The sequence below is a fragment of the Cherax quadricarinatus genome, chromosome 70 (genome assembly GCF_038502225.1).
Source record: "Cherax quadricarinatus isolate ZL_2023a chromosome 70, ASM3850222v1, whole genome shotgun sequence".
Classification (NCBI taxonomy): Eukaryota; Metazoa; Arthropoda; class Malacostraca; order Decapoda; family Parastacidae; genus Cherax; species Cherax quadricarinatus.
This window is the reverse complement of record NC_091361.1, coordinates 15245642-15265487: the sequence shown is the minus strand read 5'-3', so window position 1 is coordinate 15265487 and position 19846 is coordinate 15245642. Positions and strand designations below refer to the sequence as shown.

Below are 19846 nucleotides of genomic sequence, written 5' to 3'. Positions count from 1 at the left end.
GTGTGTGTAGGTGTGTGTGTGCGTGTAGGTGTGTGTGTGCGTGTAGATGTGTGTGTGTAGGTGTGTGTGTGTGTGTAGGTGTGTGTGTGTGTGTGTGTGTAGGTGTGTGTGTGTGTAGGTGTGTGTGTGTGTGTGTGTAGGTGTGTGTGTGTGTAGGTGTGTGTGTGTGTGTAGGTGTGTGTGTGTGTAGGTGTGTGTGTGTGTAGGTGTGTGTGTGTGTAGGTGTGTGTGTGTAGGTGTGTGTGTGTGTGTAGGTGTGTGTGTGTAGGTGTGTGTGTGTGTAGGTAGGTGTGTGTGTAGGTGTGTGTGTGTAGGTAGGTGTGTGTGTGTAGGTAGGTGTGTGTGTGTAGGTAGGTGTGTGTGTGTAGGTAGGTGTGTGTGTGTGTGTAGGTAGGTGTGTGTGTGTGTAGGTAGGTGTGTGTGTGTGTGTGTAGGTAGGTGTGTGTGTGTGTAGGTAGGTGTGTGTAGGTAGGTGTGTGTAGGTAGGTGTGTGTAGGTGTGCGTAGGTAGGTGTGTGTAGGTAGGTGTGTGTGTGTGTGTGTAGGTAGGTGTGTGTGTGTGTATGTAGGTAGGTGTGTATGTGTGTGTAGGTAGGTGTGTGTAGGTAGGTGTGTGTAGGTAGGTGTGTGTAGGTAGATGTGTGTAGGTAGATGTGTGTGTGTGTGTGTGTAGGTAGGTGTGTATGTGTGTGTAGGTAGGTGTGTGTAGGTAGGTGTGTGTAGGTGTGTGTGTGTGTGTGTGTGTGTGTGTGTGTGTGTGTGTGTGTGTGTGTGTGTGTGTGTGTGTGTGTGTATGAGCGTCCTGTCAATTTCCATTTTACAAGTTGTCAAGAAACATTTCCTAGACGAGTTGTCAACTGCAGTATCATGAGTAGCGTGAAGGATGTTGAGACAGTGGAGGTGAGGTAGTGGATGAGTAGTTGGAGGGTCACTATTGGTAGGGGGTGTTGCACATTCCCCATCTATAATACTAGCCAATTTCCAACTCCTCCACTACTCAAAGATCGACCTCCAACTTCCAGGGAATGAGCAACCACTCCCACCCGCTTGTCAGGAGTCGTCCACGCTCAACTTGTCAAAACTCGGCTGTCCTTCCATCCGGAAAGCCGATCCCAAAGTAGAATGGAACAGGGAGGGGATGAGGAGGGGGATGTGAATAGACAATGTAACGTGGTACCATGAAGCTATACACTGCGAATATATCCACAAATCAATAATGTATCTAAAAGGTGATCGTGAAAACAATTTATCCATTGCAAATGGTAAAGTCTATGGAAGTTTCAAAAAATATAATATATTTTGCATATAGGTAATACCTCTACTAACCCGTCTGTCCCACTCACGTTCTTCACGTCTTTTTCTCTCCCTTAGACTCTCACTTTTCACAGTACTTCTCTCCTCATTCTCTACTTTACCCATTCACTCTTCTCTACACTCCCCTCTCTCGCTTATTTTCTCACCATCCTTCAAACTTCCCTCCTGTACGGTCATCAAAGTTTATTCCTTAGGGGTTATCAAAACTTATTCTTAGGGTTATAAAGCTTATTCCTTGGGAAGCATTATAAATGGGTTGGGCTAATTGATACTTTTGTTAATTGGTTTGAGAAAGATGTGCCTAGTATGGGCCAGTAGGCCTGCAGCAGTGTTGCTTTCTTATGTTCGTTCTCGTTCTCTCGTTCTCTCCACTAGTGGGTGAACTCACGTCTCTGGCAGACAGGTCCACCGTAGCCTGAGGCGCAGGAGCAGACGCCAGGGGCAACACACACACCTCCACGCTGACATGACGGTGAACACACGGCAGACTCACAGCGTGCACCTGTGTACCCAGCAGGGCAAGTGCACCGCTCTACACCCGTACACTCACCCCCGTGTAGACACAGAGATTTGCACATAGCTAGGAGAGTGTTTTAAATAGTCAGGGATTAAGGCAAATTTTGGAAAATAAAAATAAAGCAAATATAATATTGGAACAAAGTAGGAAGCAGATGACCACACAGCAAGAAACAAAATGACACATACATTGTTATTGTACAACTTAATATAGAATTAAAAATATATGAAAGCCAGGGGGGGAGAGAGAGAGAATAAATGGTCAAATATTGTAGATCATAACAAATAATACATATAATAAAAAGTCTAAAATAAATTGAACAAGGCAGCAAATAAATATATAACTTTGAATATACTTAAATATTTATGGAAAAATGTGAATAGAGAAAGAGATAAGAAAGGAAAACAGTAGCAGTTGGGCATAATTTAAAAGGAGAATACGTCCACTCTGGCGTCATGTCACAAAGCAGTAAGTAGAGAAAGGTTCATTACGTTTGGTTGAGGGTTGGATTTCATTAATCATACAGAGAAAAACAGGTATACTTCCTCATTAGACAAATGAGCACCCTGAGGTCAGGCTTGAGAAAGCTCAAGTGTAGTAACAAGTGAGGTCAAAGGGGGAAGACAGGCCAAACAACAAGAATATTAAGGTGCTTGGGGTGGGGGTTGGCGCTCTAATTTTATGAACTGTGAACAGTACGAGTGATTGTACCTGCCATCGTGTACATAACCTTGTCTTATTTAATAGTGTCAATAAGTGGAAAATGGCTGACCCAGATTTCAGCGCTTCGTTCTGTCCTCCTAATACATCCGTCCTGTTGCTCCCCAGATCAAATGTGTAGTCTGCACTGAACGATTCACACATATGTGTTCCTACAAACTGTTACTCTCGTCATAACCTCAACCTTGTGAAGAATGTATTCTAAAACCTGGGAATACAATGAAAATAAGAATTGTAGTGAAATCTGTATATTCAGTTAGGATTTGTGTTGGATGTAAGACAAAATATATTACTGGAATAATGTTGCTAGAGTGTAGTGGGAAATTTTTTAAATAAAAATGTAGAGAAATGTCTTGAAGATCAAGTCCGAGTTGGATTTGAGGTAAATGAGGATAAAAAGAGCAAGTTCTATGAAGTTACAGGTGTATATATATATATATATATATATATATATATATATATATATATATATATATATATATATATATATATATATATATATATATATATATATATATATATCGTGCCGAATAGGCAGAACTTGCGATCTTGGCTTAAATAGCAACGCTCATCTTGCCATATAGGACAAGTGAAAATTTGTGTATGCAATAATTTCGCCAAAATCATTCTGAACCTAACGAAAAAACTATATTCCAATGTGTTTGTTTAGTATTAAATTATTGTAAACAAATCCAGAATATATTTAGTTGGGTTAGGCTAAAATAAATTGTTCTTGTTATAATAAGGTTAGGTAAGTTTTCTAAGATTTTTTTCGTGCAAAATTATAAATTTTTACATTAACATTAATGAAAAAAATATATCTTTAAACGTATAAGTGAAAATTTCAGAAATGAATTAATTTTAAATGAGTTCTTGCTAATTGACCAGTTTTACATATTCGGCACGACATATATATATATATATATATATATATATATATAGAGAGAGAGAGAGAGAGAGAGAGAGAGAGAGAGAGAGAGAGAGAGAGAGAGAGAGAGAGAGAGAGAGAGAGAGAGAGAGAGAGAGAGAGGAGAGAGGAGAGGGGAGAGGAGAGGGGAGAGGAGAGGGGAGAGGAGAGAGGAGAGGAGAGAGGAGAGGAGAGAGAGGAGAGGGAGAGAGGAGAGAGAGAGAGGAGAGAGAGGAGAGAGAGGAGAGAGAGGGGAGAGAGGGGAGAGAGAGGGGAGAGAGAGGGGAGAGAGAGGGGAGAGAGAGAGGAGAGAGAGAGGAGAGAGGAGAGAGAGAGGAGAGAGAGGGAGGGGGGGGACTGAGGACCCCTCATCCTGAAACTCGAGCTTCTCCCCGGAGCTGTCTGAACATCGTCTTATCCTACCACCCTCTATATTCTATGTGAACTTCATTTAGAGGGAATACATGAAAAAAAATACACACAAAGATTATGAATCTCCAGCTACTCCGAATCCGGACGTGTACCAAGTATGCAGCAAGCATTTCCCCTTTGAATGGCCAGGCTGAGACGCTGGAACGTGAAAGTGCCTGCCCTCAGGTCTTTGGTGGTGGTGATGAATCTGGAACCCATTTCTTTATGGAAACGTGTGGCGTTTTTTCCCATCATCCCAGGGTCTCAGATCCCACTGGGACAAATTGATACTGTTGACTTTTGTGTCTGTACTTGCCGATCTTGTACTCCTCCCTGTGATCAGCAGCTCCTCCCTGTCATCCGACACTGTGATGGATGTGTCAGCCAGCACCGACATACAGGATTGTGCTGAGTATTGTTGGTTGCTAGTGATCAGGGGCCTCTCTCGGCTAGGCATCCAGCTGTAGCAAGGCTTTCCTTAATGATGATGTTGACTTCATTGTGTCTTGTATACCAGCCCTTGGATTTGGAACAGTTAAGCTCATGCAAACCATAATGGTTGGCTTGCGCATCGTCGCAAATATATGTATATTCCATGAAAATTGGGACAGCGAGGAGAGCCACTGCAATACAGAGTCTGTGGGTCAAGGCATGTTCCTATTGGCGATATGGGAACTGTTTGGAGTAAGTCCCCAGAGTGAGGTGCGATCACAGCTTGGAGATGGGCATTCTCCCTGTCTGATGTTGCAGCACTAAGCATGTTGGCAAGCACCTTTTCAGGGATGGGGCCATCCCAATTTGACTATGTTGCACTTTATATATATATGGGTAAAACTTGCCAATTTGGCTTCAATAGCAAAGCTCTTCTTGCTGTATAAGACAAGCTAAAATTTGTATGTGAAATAATTTCTCAAAAATCATTCTGAATCTAAAAAAAAAAAAAATTATATTTCATTGTGATCATTATTAAATTATCTTATCTAAAATATATTTAGTTGGATTAGGGTAAATTAAATTGCGCTTGTGTGTGTGTGTGTGTGTGTATAATATATATATATATATATATATATATATATATATATATATATATATATATATATATATATATATATATATATATATATATATATAATATAAAAGGGTGCAAATACGAAATTTTTTATGTTATGATAGTCGCTATTACATTCAGGGGAATGCACAAATCCTGTAAATTAGCAATAAGGTTTTATCCAGTAAAAGACAGGATAACTGCAAGTCCTTGGGTACAGAACCCCTTTACCAGCATCAAGGAATCCTCGAACTAAGGAAATACAACTAATTGGATACAGAGTCCTTCAGTAGCATCAAGGAACTCTCTTGTAGGGTTACGATCAGTAAAATAAATACATTTTTGCAAGGAATGGAATATGAAAGTTATCAAATTTATAAATGCAGCAAAAGAATTTTGCACCGGTGAAGGCTCCGGGGAACCTAAGGTAAAGATTAATTAAGACAGGTTATAATAGAAGAGTAGCTGAAAAAGACGGTGCGTCGGGGCGAGTTATGAGAGTAATATTACACGAGCCAGGCAGGCTACTCATACATGGTTTACACTGGCCAGGATAAGTGGTAGGTAATGTTGGTGATGATGATGGTGGTGGGTGATGATGGTAGTGGTTGGTGGGTGCGTGGCGACGAGTGGCTTGTGGTGGCACTGGTGTGAGGTGGCGTCTGTGAATCATAGTGGTGATTGTGTTGATAATGATAATATTGGTGATAAGTGATAGTGGTGGTCATGGTAGGTGATAACAGTAGTAGTTGATGCAAATAAAGGGTTATTATTTTTCTTTATAGTCGGGTCTGAGCTCGGCCATTTGACATTTAAACTCCAGCAAGTTCTCCACACTTTTACAATTATTTTTAATTATTGTGCAAATTCTTATTTTCTGAGACTTTTTTTAATCCTAATAATACCTTCATGTTAGCTGTGACTCACCCATGAAGAGCCGGGTGGGCAGGGCCGGGCCGGGCCGGGCCGGGCCGGGCCGGGCCGGTCGCTACTCAAACATTCCCGCGATCAGTTCCAAAGATCAGCTAACCAGAGTAATATTTCCTTCTTGCGAGACTATTGAAATTATTTTGTTACCACACTTTGTGATTCAACGTTATTCACTGTATAATAATAATGCATTAGATTGCATAAAGTTTTTTTTATGTTAGGTTAAATGGCTTTACGACGTTTGTTAAACAGCTAAAACTCCTAACTTTGGAAAGTCTGGAGGATGCAAGTCTTTCTCCTTACTGGTGAAATAAAATAGATGGACTTATTAAATTATTTCGTTACTCAGGCTACATTAGGTTACATGAAGTTCGGTTAGGGTTTCACATGTGCTCTAGAGAATACGATCTTACTAGCAAACACCAATTTTAGACCTCATATTTATAACCATAAATTATCACTAAACTAGCATCCGAAAGTAAAGAAAATATTTACCAAAAATGCAACACTGTTGAAAATTGTGAAGAACAGACAAATAATAATGAACATGTTATTACTGGGACAACGCTTCACTGTGTACAGCTTCGCTAAGTTCTGAACCAAGTGAGATGTTATCACGCTAAAAGCACGTTCGGCAATTTTTTTTCTACACTGTTGTGGTGGTGGTGGGTAATGGCGGTGGTAGTAGTAGTAGTAGTAGTAGTGAGTGGTTATGGTGGTGGTAGTGTATGGTGGGTGCCAGTAGCATTGACTGATAACAGTGTGATTATAATGGTTGTGCTAGTTAATGAGAGTGAGGATAATGTTTCGTTGTTGGTGGTGGGTGAATGCTGTAGAAGTAGAAGTAGTAGTAGTAGTAGTAGTAGTAGTAGTAGTAGTAGTAGTTGTGGGTGAAGTTTGTGGTGGTGGATAGTGGGTGGTAGTAATTGTGGTGATTGATGATGTGGTGGTGGTAGTGGTGGTGATTTTAGTTGTGATACTGGTACTTGATCGTACAAGGAAAAGGAGAGAGAGCAAAGAATTTGAAGGAATACATAGAGGCGCTCTGTATACAAAAACTGCTTCTACCTAGAATATAAAAGCAGTAAGTTCTCGTCCCAGCTTACACTCCGTCTGGCCACTGCCAGCATGAAAACAGGGGAAAAAATATGTCATATCATATTGAATAAAAGTTATAGTATTTATAGGCGAGGTGCAGGTAGATGGAAAGCTTGCGCTACAAATACCACTACATAAGTAGTACTTTTTGCATCTACTCGAATTACTCGACAGCACATCGCTGTGTGTACTACTGGGTTTACTTCTGTTATAACTAAATTAACTTGTCCTAATGCAGTTGCTGCTCAAAAATCAGGAGTCTGTTGACTTCAGCTTGCCCCAGCGTAATGATTAGCTGAATGTCATACTTGCTAGGTGCTTGTCCAGCTGGTTCACGGAAGACTTTACCGTCTCGCACTTTTGCACAATTTTTGCGCTTATTCCATCCTGCCATAATTTTGTTTACAGAAAAACTTTTGCATACGTTGGCGTAGAATATTTTGCTTTGTAATTTCATTATGTTTTTTGAATTATTTACTCGTTCAGTACTTAAAATAGTTTATTGTGAATGACTATCAGTGCCATTCACTATCTTACTCTGTGGTCAAAGCATCAAGATTTTGGTTGTCTAGTAGTCAAAGTAACAGTGTGAATTAGAAAGTTGTCATCAACCGTGATGAGTCTGACGGCCTCCGAGTCCCCTGAATGAGTGCTCCAGTTTATATCTGGCTCATTGAAGTCCCCTACAATTTATGTTTATTTCGTCATGCATAAGAGCGTCATCTTCCTGACTGTGTTTGAGGGGGACGATATACTATGCGAAACATTGTCTTGTTTCCAATAGCTTTGATATGTATTTATTCAGAATCAAATCCTACTACACCATGCTTATGAATTTGTTAGATGTGGCTCATTATTTACTTTGATTCAATATACCGTCTTTTTTTTTTCTCTCCATTGCGAATGCGAACCATTTTAAAAATACTGTATCCAGTCAAGGATCTCTCATTTTATGATTGAGTCTAAATATTTCACTTCAAACAATAACATGTGATTGCTCTGATAATGCGTATGCAGACAGTTCATTCCTCTTTGTGTAACATTCTTCTAGCACTTGTGTAAAAAACCTTGAATTCGCCTAGCTGGTCCCCCGCAGGTGGGGTAATTAAATTTTAGTTAAATTCCTTGTCCAACTCATTACCCGATTCATTGTGGCAGCTAATTACTCCCTTCTCCCCCGTCAATTCCTGCTCGAGTTCTCATTAATCTCTCACTCTACGCCGCATGCAGCCTCTCCTGCAAGATTCGTCCTTATTTTACACACTGACCCCATAGTTCTACATATACTTGAGTTTAGGTCGGGTAAACGGGGTAAATTACCCCAAATGGGGTAAAAATGAGAATTTCTGGAGTAATGAAGGCTCCATACGCAAATAACCCGCACATAAAAGAGAAGCTTACGACGACGTTTTGGTCCGACTTGGACCATTGACAATGGTCCAAGTCGGACCGAAACGTCGTCATAAGCTTCTCTCTTTTATGTGCGGGTTATTTGTGTATCGTTCCAGTCACGGTATTGTGCCTTTTTTTTTCATTAATGAAGGCTCACTAAACATAAATATAACGGCACAAAAAATTATTTAATAAGCTATGCAAATTATGAAAGCTATAATTTGTTTTCAGGCAAAAAATTTTTAGTTTCTTCCGGTTTCTCCAAAACCTGAAGTGAAAATATTTTCAATGAAATTCTTTACTTCCCTAGTGAGATTTTTATTAAATTTGTCGGTTACTTTTTTATTTCATGCAGTTTATTTTCATTTTTTTTTTAATTTTGCCTTTTATTTTTAAAGTTGCTTTTTCGAATATAATACATTCTTTCCCGCTTGTATGACTGTATTCTCCATACAAATGTATTCAATAAATTATCTTGAATTTGAATGCTCCTTGGGGTTTCAGGATCCTGTGGACTTTCAAGTTTAGCGAGTTATTTCGCTGTACACAAATTTGTTTCAGGGTAATACCCAGCAAAAAATGTTCGCCGACCTCTGTAGCATCGTCCATGACATCAATCCACCAGAGTAATCCGGTAATTGCCAATATCCTTCTGTTATCTTTGAATTTCTTATTAAGGCCCTTGTATCTGTTAAGAATCTCTGATATGCTCTGCTTTAAATCATTAGTTCCAATACGAGTCATGAAAATTGTATTCTTTGACGTGATTTTAGTCATGTCTACAAATTTATCACATGTATCCATGATCGTCCCACCTAGAAGACATTACATCTACTTCTTTTACTTGCTGCTATGACGAATTTCTTTATCTTGATGCCATGAAATTTAAATATTTATCCAAGACTACTTGGAGATCTATTCGGGTTCCTGTTTTACTGATCTGGTTGACATGGTGTATCTTAGCTAAGATATCAAATCTGTTGCAAAAGCAATGTGGTTTCCTGCTACAAAATCTCAGAAGTTATTCCCACTGCTTTTACTAATCTAAAGTTGTTGGGAGTTTCCTTTGCACTTACTAGGCGCTAAATAATTCTGGAGATTAATTCATCGAATTCCCGAGACTCGTCCACCCTCGTAGTAGGCTGGCACCGACTCGGCTACCCTGCCATAAGCACCATCAAGCCTTACTTTGGTTATTCTATTTTCTCCAGAAAAAAGAAGCTAGCATTACAAAAGGTGTCATTTTTTACATATCGATGTCCACAAACATTTAAAAAATCCTTTGTAAAGCTTTGGAAACAGGAATCATTAAACGAGTTTCCGCATTGTAATTCCTTAATTCCTGGGAACTAAGTATGGACCGTTTGAATGCTACATACGTAGGACTGACAAAGCTATCAAACTCAATATGAATATACCTAGAGTATACCTGGAGAGGGGTTTCAGGGATCAACGCCCCCGCGGCCATTTCTATTACCTGGCTTCGCGGTAGATCAAGGCCTGATCAATCAGGATGTTACTGCTGGCCGCATGTAGACTGACGTACGAACTACAGTCCGGCTGGCCAGATGCTGACTTTATGTGCCTGTCCAGCGCTTTCTTGAAGACAGCTAGGGGTCTATTAGTAATCCCCTTTATGTTTGCTGGGAGGCATTTGAACAGTCTTGGGCCCCTGACACTTACTGTGTTATCTCTTAGCGTGTTCATGGCGCCCCTGCTTTTCATTGGGGGAATGTTGTACTGCCTGCCGAGACTTTTGCCTTCATAGAGTGATTTCCGTGTGCAGTTTTAGTACTAATCCCTGTAAGATTTTTCAGGTGTATATTATCACGTATCTTTCCCGCCTACGTTCCAGGGAGTACAGGTCAAGGAACTTCAACCGTTCCCAGTAGCTATCAGTGGTGGTGGTGACGGCGAAAGAGAAGATGGGTGCGGTGATGTTGGGCAAATAATTGTGGTTTAATCATGGGGATATTGGAGATAATGATGATAGTGGATGAGCAATTTCAAGAAATTTCTGGAATAAATGTAAATTGAAGAATAGGTAAATAATATATACAGAGATCGACTAGGGAATATCAACGACCTGAGAGTTCACTGGCTCTTGTCTCAAAGCCCAAAGTTAAAAAAAAAAGTTGACAAAAAATATGAATTATGATATATAAAGGAAGGATAAAGCAAAGAATAATGCAAACTAAAAACTGCAATATATAACTAATGAATAATAACTACATGAAAATAAAAATAATTAAAGAAAACATGAGTAAACTTACGGGTACAGGTGGGAGGTACATAGCCTGGAGGACACACACACATGCCAGGGATGACACAAGTCCCACCGTTGCCACAAGGTGGACTGCACACCGCTAGGAGAGGAGCATACGTGTGAGGGGGAAGAACCTTAATTAACTGACTTAAAATAACAAATTACCGGCTTCGTTAACTTGCTCAAACCCCCACAGATCCTAGTCAGAGCCTCCCAGAGGCACGCAAATTACTCGAATTATAAGCATCCCAACCAGCTCTTGGATGTACTCCACATGCAAGAAAATACTGAAAACTATTTTCCATTGGCTTTATGTGGCGTCTTCCACAACACAATTGCTTTCTAAGTGAGCAGAAGGTGGAAAAGTGATATAATTTTGCGAGATTAATTTTAGATATTTACACAAACAAAATCACCCACCCTTCCCAAAAAAATATGATTATCTCGTAATACTTCACAGTAAGTGTAACAACTTTGGTAAGGATCCGCTCATCTTCAGTGGTCTGTATCGCTAAATCTGTTACCCCGGGTGGATTGTTTTGGGTTAACATGTTTGGTTGCTGGGTACTGTGGGCGGTTGGGCTTGCTACTGTTCCTCGGTGTCCCCTCCAATTTCATAACCTGTCTCAGTTTTTGTCATTCTGTTCTCGTTATGTCACAGCTTAGGTACATTCGCTGGTATTTTGTTTTCTTCAGCCGTTGCTTTTGCTGCAGGATCTTGTTTCGTGTGTGTGTGTGTGTGTGTGTGTGTGTGTGTGTGTGTGTGTGTGTGTGTGTGTGTGTGTGTGTGTGTGTGTGTGTGTGTGTGTGTGTGTGTGTGTGCGCTCACCTATTTGTGGTTGCAGGGGGCAATTCACAACTGTCCGTGTATATATATACATATATATTTTTTTTAACAAGTCGGCCGTCTCCCACCGAGGCAACGTGACCCAAAAAGAAAACACTTTCATCATCATTCAACACTTTCTCCTCACTCACACAATCACTTTTTGCAGAGGTGCTCAGAACACAACAGTTTAGAAGTATATACGTATAAAGAGGCACAACATATCCCTCCAAACTGCTAATATCCCGAACCCCTCCTTTAGAGTGCAGGCATTGTACTTCCCATTTCCAGGACTCAAGTACGGCTATATAAAAATAACCGGTTTCCCTGAATCCCTTCACTAAATATTACCCTGCTCACACTCCAACAGATCGTCAGGTCCCAAATACCATTCGTCTCCATTCACTCCTATCGAACACGCTCGCGCACGCTTGCTGGAAGTCCAAGCCCCTCGCCAACAACACCTCCTTTACCCCTTCTTTCCAACCTTTTCGAGGATGACCCCTATCCCGCCTTCCTTACCCTACAGATTTAAATGCTCTCCATGTCATTCTACTTTGATCCATTCTCTGTAAATAACCAAACCACATCAACAACCCCTCTTCAGCCCTCTGGCTAATACTTTTAACTCCACACCTTCCCCTAATTTTCACACTCCGAATTTTCTGCATAATATTTACACCACACATTGCCCTTAGACAGGACATCTCCACTGCCTCCAACCGCCTCCTCGCTGCTGCCTTCACAACCCAAGCTTCACACCCATGTAAGAGTGTTGGTACTACTATACTTTCATACATTCCCTTCTTTGCCTCCATAATGTTTTACGTCTCCACACATATACCTTAATGCACCACTCACCTTTTTTCCCCTCATCAATTCTATGATAAACCTCATCCTTCATAAATCCATCCGCTGACACGTCAACTCCCAAATATCTGAAAACATTCACTTCTTCCATACTCCTCCCCAATTTGATATCCAATTTTTCTTTATCTAAATAATTTGATACCCTCATCACCTTACTCTTTTCTATGTTCACTTTCAACTTTCTACCTTTACACACACTCCCAAACTCATCTACTAACATTTACAGTTTTTCTTTAGAATCTCCCATAAGCACAGTATCATCACCAAAAAGTAACTGTCAATTCCCATTTTGTATTTGATTCCCCATAACTTAATCCCACCCCTCTCCCGAACACCCTAGCATTTACTTCTTTTACAACTCCATTTATAAATATATTAAACAACCATGGTGACATTACACATCCCTGTCTAAGACCTACTTTTACCGAGAAGTATTCTCCCTCTCTTCTACACACCCTAACCTGAGCCTCTCTATCCTCATAAAAACTCTTTACAGCATTTAGTAACTTACCACCTATTCCATATACTTGCAACATCTGCCACATTGCTCCCCTATCCACTCTATCATATGCCTTTTCTAAATCTATAAATGCAATAAAAACTTCCCTACCTTTATCTAAATACTGCTCACATATATGCCTCAATGTAAACACTTGATCTACATATCCCCTACCCACTCTGAAACCTCCTTGCTCATCCGCAATCCTACATTCTGTCTTGCCTCTAATTCTTTCAATTATAACCCTACCGTACACTTTTTCTGGTATACTCAGTAAACTTATTCCTCTATAATTTTTACAATCTCTTTTGTCCCCCTTCCCTTTATATAAAGGGACTATACATGCTCTCTGCCAATCCCTAGGTACCTTCCCCCTCTTTCATACATTTATTCAACAAAAAATACCAACCACTCCAACACTATCCCCCCCTGCTTTTAACATTTGTCATGATCCCGTCAGTTCCAGCTGCTTTACCCCCTTTCATTCTACGTAATGCCTCACACACTTTCCCCACACTCACATCCTGTTCTTCACTCCTAAAAGATGGTAATACCTCCCTGGCCAGTGAATGAAATTACCGCTTCCCTTTCTTCGTCGACATTTAAAAGTTCCTCAAAATATCCTCGCCATCTACCCAAAACCTCCATCTCCCCATCTACTAACTCCCCTACTCTGTTTTTAACTGACAAATCCATTCGTTGTCTAGGCTTTCTTAACTTGTTTAGCTCACTCCAAAAAAATTTCTTATTTTCATTAAAATTTCTTGACAGTGCCTCTCCCACTATCTGCTCTTCATGTGCACTATCTCACCACTCTCTTTACCTTTCTTTTACTCTCCATATCCTCTACTCTTCTTATAACACTTCTGCTTTGTAAAAACCTCTCATAAGCTAACTTTTTCTCTTTTATCACACCCTTTACTTCATCATTCCACCAATCACTCCTCTTTCCTCCTGCCCCCACCCTCCTATAACCACAAACTTCTGCCCCACATTCTAATACTGCATTTTTAAAACTATTCCAACCCTCTTCAACCCCCCCCCTCCCCCACTACTCATACTTGCACCAATCCACCTTTCTGCCAACAGTTGCTCATATCTCACCCAAACTACTTCCTCCCCCCTTAGTTTATACAATTTTACCTCCCTCTTACTTGTTGCCATTTTCCTCTTTTCCCATCTACCTCTTACTCTAACTGTAGCTACAACTAAATAATGATCCGATATATCAGTTGCCCCTCTATAAACGTGTACATCCTGGAGCCTACCCATCAACCTTTTATCCACCAATACATAATTTAACAAACTACTTTCATTACGTGCTATATCATACCTTGTATATTTATTCATCCTTTTCTTCATAAAATACGTATTACCAAACCTCTTTCTACATATAGCTCAATTAAAGGCTCCCCATTTTCATTTACCCCTGGCACCCCAAATTTACCTACTACTCCCTCCGCAACATTTTTGCCCACTTAACATTGAAATCCCCAAACACCATTACTCTCACACTTGGTTCAAAACTCCCCACGTATTTACTCAACATTTCCCAAAATCTCTCTCTCTACACTTCTCTCTTCTCCAGGTGCATATACGCTTACTATAACACACTTTTCACATCCAACCTTTATTTTACTCCACATAATCCTTGAATTAATACACTTATAGTCCCTCTTTTCCTGCCATAACTTATCCTTCAACATTATTGCTACTCCTTTTTTAGCTCTAACTCTATTAGAAACCCCTGACCTAATCCCATTTATTCCTCTCCACTGAAACTCTCCCACCCCCTTCAGCTTTGTTTCACTTAAAGCCAGGACATCCAGCTTCATCTCATTCATAACATCCACGCACAGACTTCCCACATTGACAATTTTCTTATTCTTTTTAGTAATTATTACAGGAAAAGAGGTTACTAGCCCATTGTTCCCGGCATTTTAGTTGACTTTTACAACACGCATGGCTTACGGAGGAAAGATTCTTATTCAGTTCCCCATGGATATAAAAGGAAAAGTAATAAGAACAAGAACTATTAAGATAAAAACTCAGATGAGTGTGTATAAATAAACATGTACATGTATGTGTAGTGTGACCTAAGTTTAAGTATAAGTAGCAAGACGTACCTGTAATCTTGCATGTTTATGAGACAGACAAAAGACACCAGCAATCCTACCATCATGTAAAACAATTACAGGGTTTCGTTTCACACTCACTTGGAAGGACGGTAGTACCTCCCTGGGTGGTTGCTGTCTACCAACCTACTACCTACTCCCCTAATTGTACTCTCCTAATTGTGGTTGCAGGGATCGATACCCAGCTCCTGGCCCCGCGTCTTCACTGAACGCTACTAGGTTCTCTCACTCCCTGCTCCATGAGCTTTATCATACCTCGTCTTAAAGCTATGTATGGTTTCTGCCTCCACTACATCACTCGCCAGTTCCACTTCCTGACCACTTCCACTTCCTGTGTGAGTGCGTGTGTGTGTAATTACCTATTTTTAATTCCTCTTTGAATTCTCAGAGTTATTTTCCTTGTGTTCCGTCTTCAATACTCTGCTCATCATATATATTTCTTTTGTATATTACCAATGGTAGTTGCACTTATTAGTTTCTCTTTCAATGCTTTCCACTGGCTGCCAACTGCATTAACGATATGTACTATTATCCTTTCCAATTAACTTTTTCCCTTCAAATTACAGCTGCAGCCTATTGGTTTAGGCTATGTAAGGTTCGTCAAGAAACCAGACAAGTGTTTCCTGACGCGAGTCCTAATTAGATGATGACCCGCCTATTTGTTATCTCTCTAGCATGTAATAAGTCTTTTATAAATGTTCTTTCATACCTTTTTATGACCTTATAGGCGATCATGCCTAATCTCTTCCCTCTATCACTCAAGGTGGGCATCTTGAATGTTTTCAGTCTTGCATCATTATTTTTTAACTTTCTTTGGACTTTCCAAACTTTTTTAACACAACAATTTCCCACCGAGACAGAGTGACCCGAGAAAAGAAACATTTTTATCACTCATGAGGCCTGGTCACAGACCGGGCCGCGGGGGCGTTGACCCCCGAAACTCTCTCCAGGTAATTTTATCACTATTTCCAGAGGCGTGTCTACACTACAGCTAAACTTCAACATATCCCCATCCCTCCTTCAGAGTGCAGACACTACTTCCCACCTCCCGGACTCTGGCTAACCAGTTTCCCTTAATCCCTTCTTATATGTTACTTTGCTCACACTTCAATAGCACGTAGGTCATCAAAACCATTTGCCGCCACTCGCTTCTAACTCCCACAACCGCTACATATTCCTTTACGTTTCACCACTCAGACTAAACTAGAATGACTCATGGGTATGAATCCAAAAAAAAGAGGGAGGGAGAAGTGGGGATAGTTGATGAATATTGGGAGGGGAGAGAATAAACGACTGAAACTTGGGAAAGAGCAGAGGCTAGACCCGCAGCAAATGCGTTGCATGACCATTCATCTACAAACGCTAGCAGAACAGGACAGGCCGGGTTCGGGAGGACAAGGCCGAGCGCCCAGGCAGCCCTCAACGACAATGGGAAAATCTGTTACAATACATAGGCACACAGTTCAATGACTATGTTGTTTTATGACAAGAATGGACAATGGTAAAATACCAAAGGTGGTGTTGGCAAAATTATTATAATCAAAAAGAAGCGCTAAACCACAAGAGCTATACAGCGCTGCAGGGCAGGAAGGAAGCGAGGGTATCAGGTAGTAAAAGGGGAGAGGGATGATTAGTAAGTTACGGAGAACAGCGGAGCAGTGGATAATGAAAGGGTAGAGGGTAGCAAGAGATTGAGGTAGAAAGGGGTGAGGGGAGTGCGAAAAGTATCATCAGAGTTTGTGGAGTAAATCAGTCGTTGTCAAGAAGTCAATGAGAGTCAGGATTAAAGGAGGGTCCATCAGCAAGAAGGGAAGGTAGAGAGAGTAGTAGTAGATCGGAGACGACGTTGGAGGTAAATTCTGCGTGCTCGTTGATAGTGGGGGCAGTCTAACAGAATGTGCTTAACCGATACTGGAATTTGACATGTCTCAGAGAGGAACAGGGTGCCTCTCCATGAGATACCCATGAGTAAGACGAGTGTGGCCAATGCGAAGGCGGGATAGAGTAGTCTCCCAACCTCGACACTGATGATAAGAAGACGGCCAGTAACCTATACTCGGCTTAATTAATAGACTGAAGTATGTTACCGAGCAGATTAGACCAATGTTGTTGCCAACGGGTGTGAAAGTGGGTAGCTATTACAGCAAAATAGTCCGTAAATGGAACACCTCTATATGAGTGGTCAAAAAACGAGGCAGGGTCAGAATGGGGTGTAGTATCAAGGAGGGACCCACGGGTAGCAGGTTCATGGACTAGGGCTTCTATGGTTAGGTTACTTTTTTTCTTTAAGAAAAAATAAATAAAAAAGAAAAAAGAAAAAAAAGGGAGGAACGGGGAGGAATAGTTCCTAGGAGGAATGAAAGGGCCGGAAATCGCCCTCCGCGCCCAAGAGGACCTCAACACAGCAAGTAGTGCAGATGTGGCATGGAACCCGTGCCATACCCTATTCTTCATGCCAGTAAACCAGCAATCCAGGATAGCAACTTCATCTGCCGAGCTACCTCGGTGGACAAAAGAGGGTGGCCGGATATCCACCACAAAGCATACCTCCTTTGGCCACCACCCCCGGAATCCGAAAGGCGGCCTCCATCGTCCGAAAGGCACCCAATGCCACCCCCCCGGGAGACGGAAGAGGGAACGGGACATCCCCAGGCGATCCAGATTCCACAGCAAACTACACCACTGCCAAGAACCTCAATGGAATGGGATTGACCCAGGTACCCTTCCCCCTACCTAGGAACCAATAGGCCTGTGGGAAGAATCCCAAAGGCCAAAAAGAGGAAGAGAATAAGGGAGGGATTGGGGGGGGGGTAGGAGGAGGAAAGGGAAAAGGGAGGATGGGATAGTGAAGGGGGGATTGGAGGGTTATTAGGTTCGGTCTGAGGAAGGAGACCAACAGGTCTAATTCCTCAGACCAAGAGCCTCTTCACCACTCCAAGGAGCCCCCCCTTGAAGAGGGGTGTTGGCAAAAGAAAACCTAGACATTGTTGAAGATCCCCACCAACACAGGGCAGAAGTCACCATCCTTCGACAGTGAAGCATGCGTCTGCCTCTGTTTCATTTATATGTAAAAATGACAGTATTTTATTAATAATCACTATTAGATCCTCCTCACTAATTGAAAAAAATTATTCTTCATATGGCATGATTTTACTTTCACCCATTTTCAATACGTTTATCTATATTTAATATTATCATTCATCTCTCACTCATACACGTGTGTGCAGGCGAGCAAGTGTGTGTGTGTGTGTGTGTGTGTGTGTGTGTGTGTGTGTGTGTGTGTGTGTGACAACCCATCCTACAATGCTTTACGAAGAGTGGGCTCTAGTTCCTGATTCCCCTCGTGTGACAACCAGCATGAGACTAGGAACTACAACTCGTAGGTTAGGACCCTCAAGGGGTAGGGGGGAAGTGGGAATAGCTATCCAGCACTAGTACTTACCATCCTGACAGAAAGCGCCGGAGTAACCAGGCGGGCAGCGGCAGGTATCAGGTGCCACGCACACCCCACCATTGCTACAGCCACGGACACACACTGCTATCTCGCAGCGACGACCGTGCCAGCCACGAGCACAGTGACAAACACCGCCGTATCCACACAGACCCTGGTTCAGGCAGCCCCCAGAACACTCACTGGCAACGCTATCTGTGGGGATAAACCTCGAATATTAAACACGATGCAGTAAAATTTTTGCACTAATCAAAGTAAAATATGTTCTATTAATGAAACATAATTAAAAATCTAGATTTTTTAATATATATATATATACATACATACCTAAACTTGCTTAACCTACCTCCAATTTACATAACCTAAAATAAACAAGAGATAGAAGGAACTGGAAATGTTTTGAAAATATCTTTGAATCACGTGTAAACAAATGATTTAGTGAGGACAGACTACCTCGGAAGACGCTTCAGTATTCCCTGAGGAAGACAAGCTACATTGAGAGCCACTATAATGTTCCTGAGAAGGCTAAGATGTGTCAGGAAACACTGCAATGTTGCCTGGCAAGAATACTCAGTGTTGGAACACACTGCAATGTTCCCTGAGAGACTAACAGCAATAACTTGATCTTATGCATATAGCCTTGCTTAATGCACATGGTACGTCTATGTATACAGAATATTCGTTCTTCCGGGCTCGCACGCACGCACCTAGATGCATGCAGTTCTCTCCTCACAAATTTTCATATCTTTTTCCACATAAAACATGCTAGAATATGCATATATGTATGCAAGTTTACTCGACTATTTTTCAAAGCACTCTTCATCCTGTTCGTTTCTCTGGTGATGTGGAAGTTCCCTGTATCCGAGGCAAGCCACAAAAAAAAAAATATCCTTGCTCAAACTGAGTAAAGATGTGTGTCTGCCGTCAGAGCTTTCTCAGTCTGGCAGGCATGTGAGTGGTGCTGACAGGTAGTGGACTGAGGTGCATGGGTCACGAGGGAGAGAGAGAGATGGATGGTGAAGGAGGTGCGTTGGTCATGGAAAAAGCGATGGGATGATAGAAGACGCGAGTGGATCACAAGAGAGGAGATGGAATGATGGAGGTAGTGAATGGATCACATGGAGAAAAGCAACGGGGAAGGTAAATGGAAAAGGTGGGCTTCTAAGGGTGTACCTGAAGTTTACCTGGAAACAGTTTTCAAAAGTCTCATCTCTGACTAGGTCTCGTGGTGGATCACTTGATATTGCAGGTATTGCTAGCCAAACGCAGTCCAACGTGCACCCCACAGCCCAGTTGATCAAGAAATGACTTGAAATTATTAAGCTCCCTTTTGAAGACAGGGCTTTGTTTGCATTTGCCTCTGTGTATGAAAGAATACTGAGGTGCCTTGGCCCACCCTCATATTTACTGTACTCTTAGTGTGCTCATGAATCCCCTGCTTTTCATTGGGGTAGTTCACCGTC

General features: G+C 41.4%; 1 protein-coding gene across 1 annotated transcript in view; it reads right to left on the bottom strand.

Annotated features, from left to right (window-relative positions):
- LOC128695258 (uncharacterized) overlaps positions 1 to 19846 on the bottom strand; it is a 1855180-nt gene that overhangs the window by 100439 nt on the left and 1734895 nt on the right. The window contains exons 17-19 of the mRNA XM_070099904.1: positions 18375 to 18578; positions 10610 to 10702; positions 1702 to 1893 (exon numbers count right to left, since the gene is read on the bottom strand). Of these exons, the coding sequence (XP_069956005.1) occupies positions 1702 to 1893; positions 10610 to 10702; positions 18375 to 18578 (489 nt within the window). The remainder of the gene's footprint in view (positions 1 to 1701; positions 1894 to 10609; positions 10703 to 18374; positions 18579 to 19846) is intronic.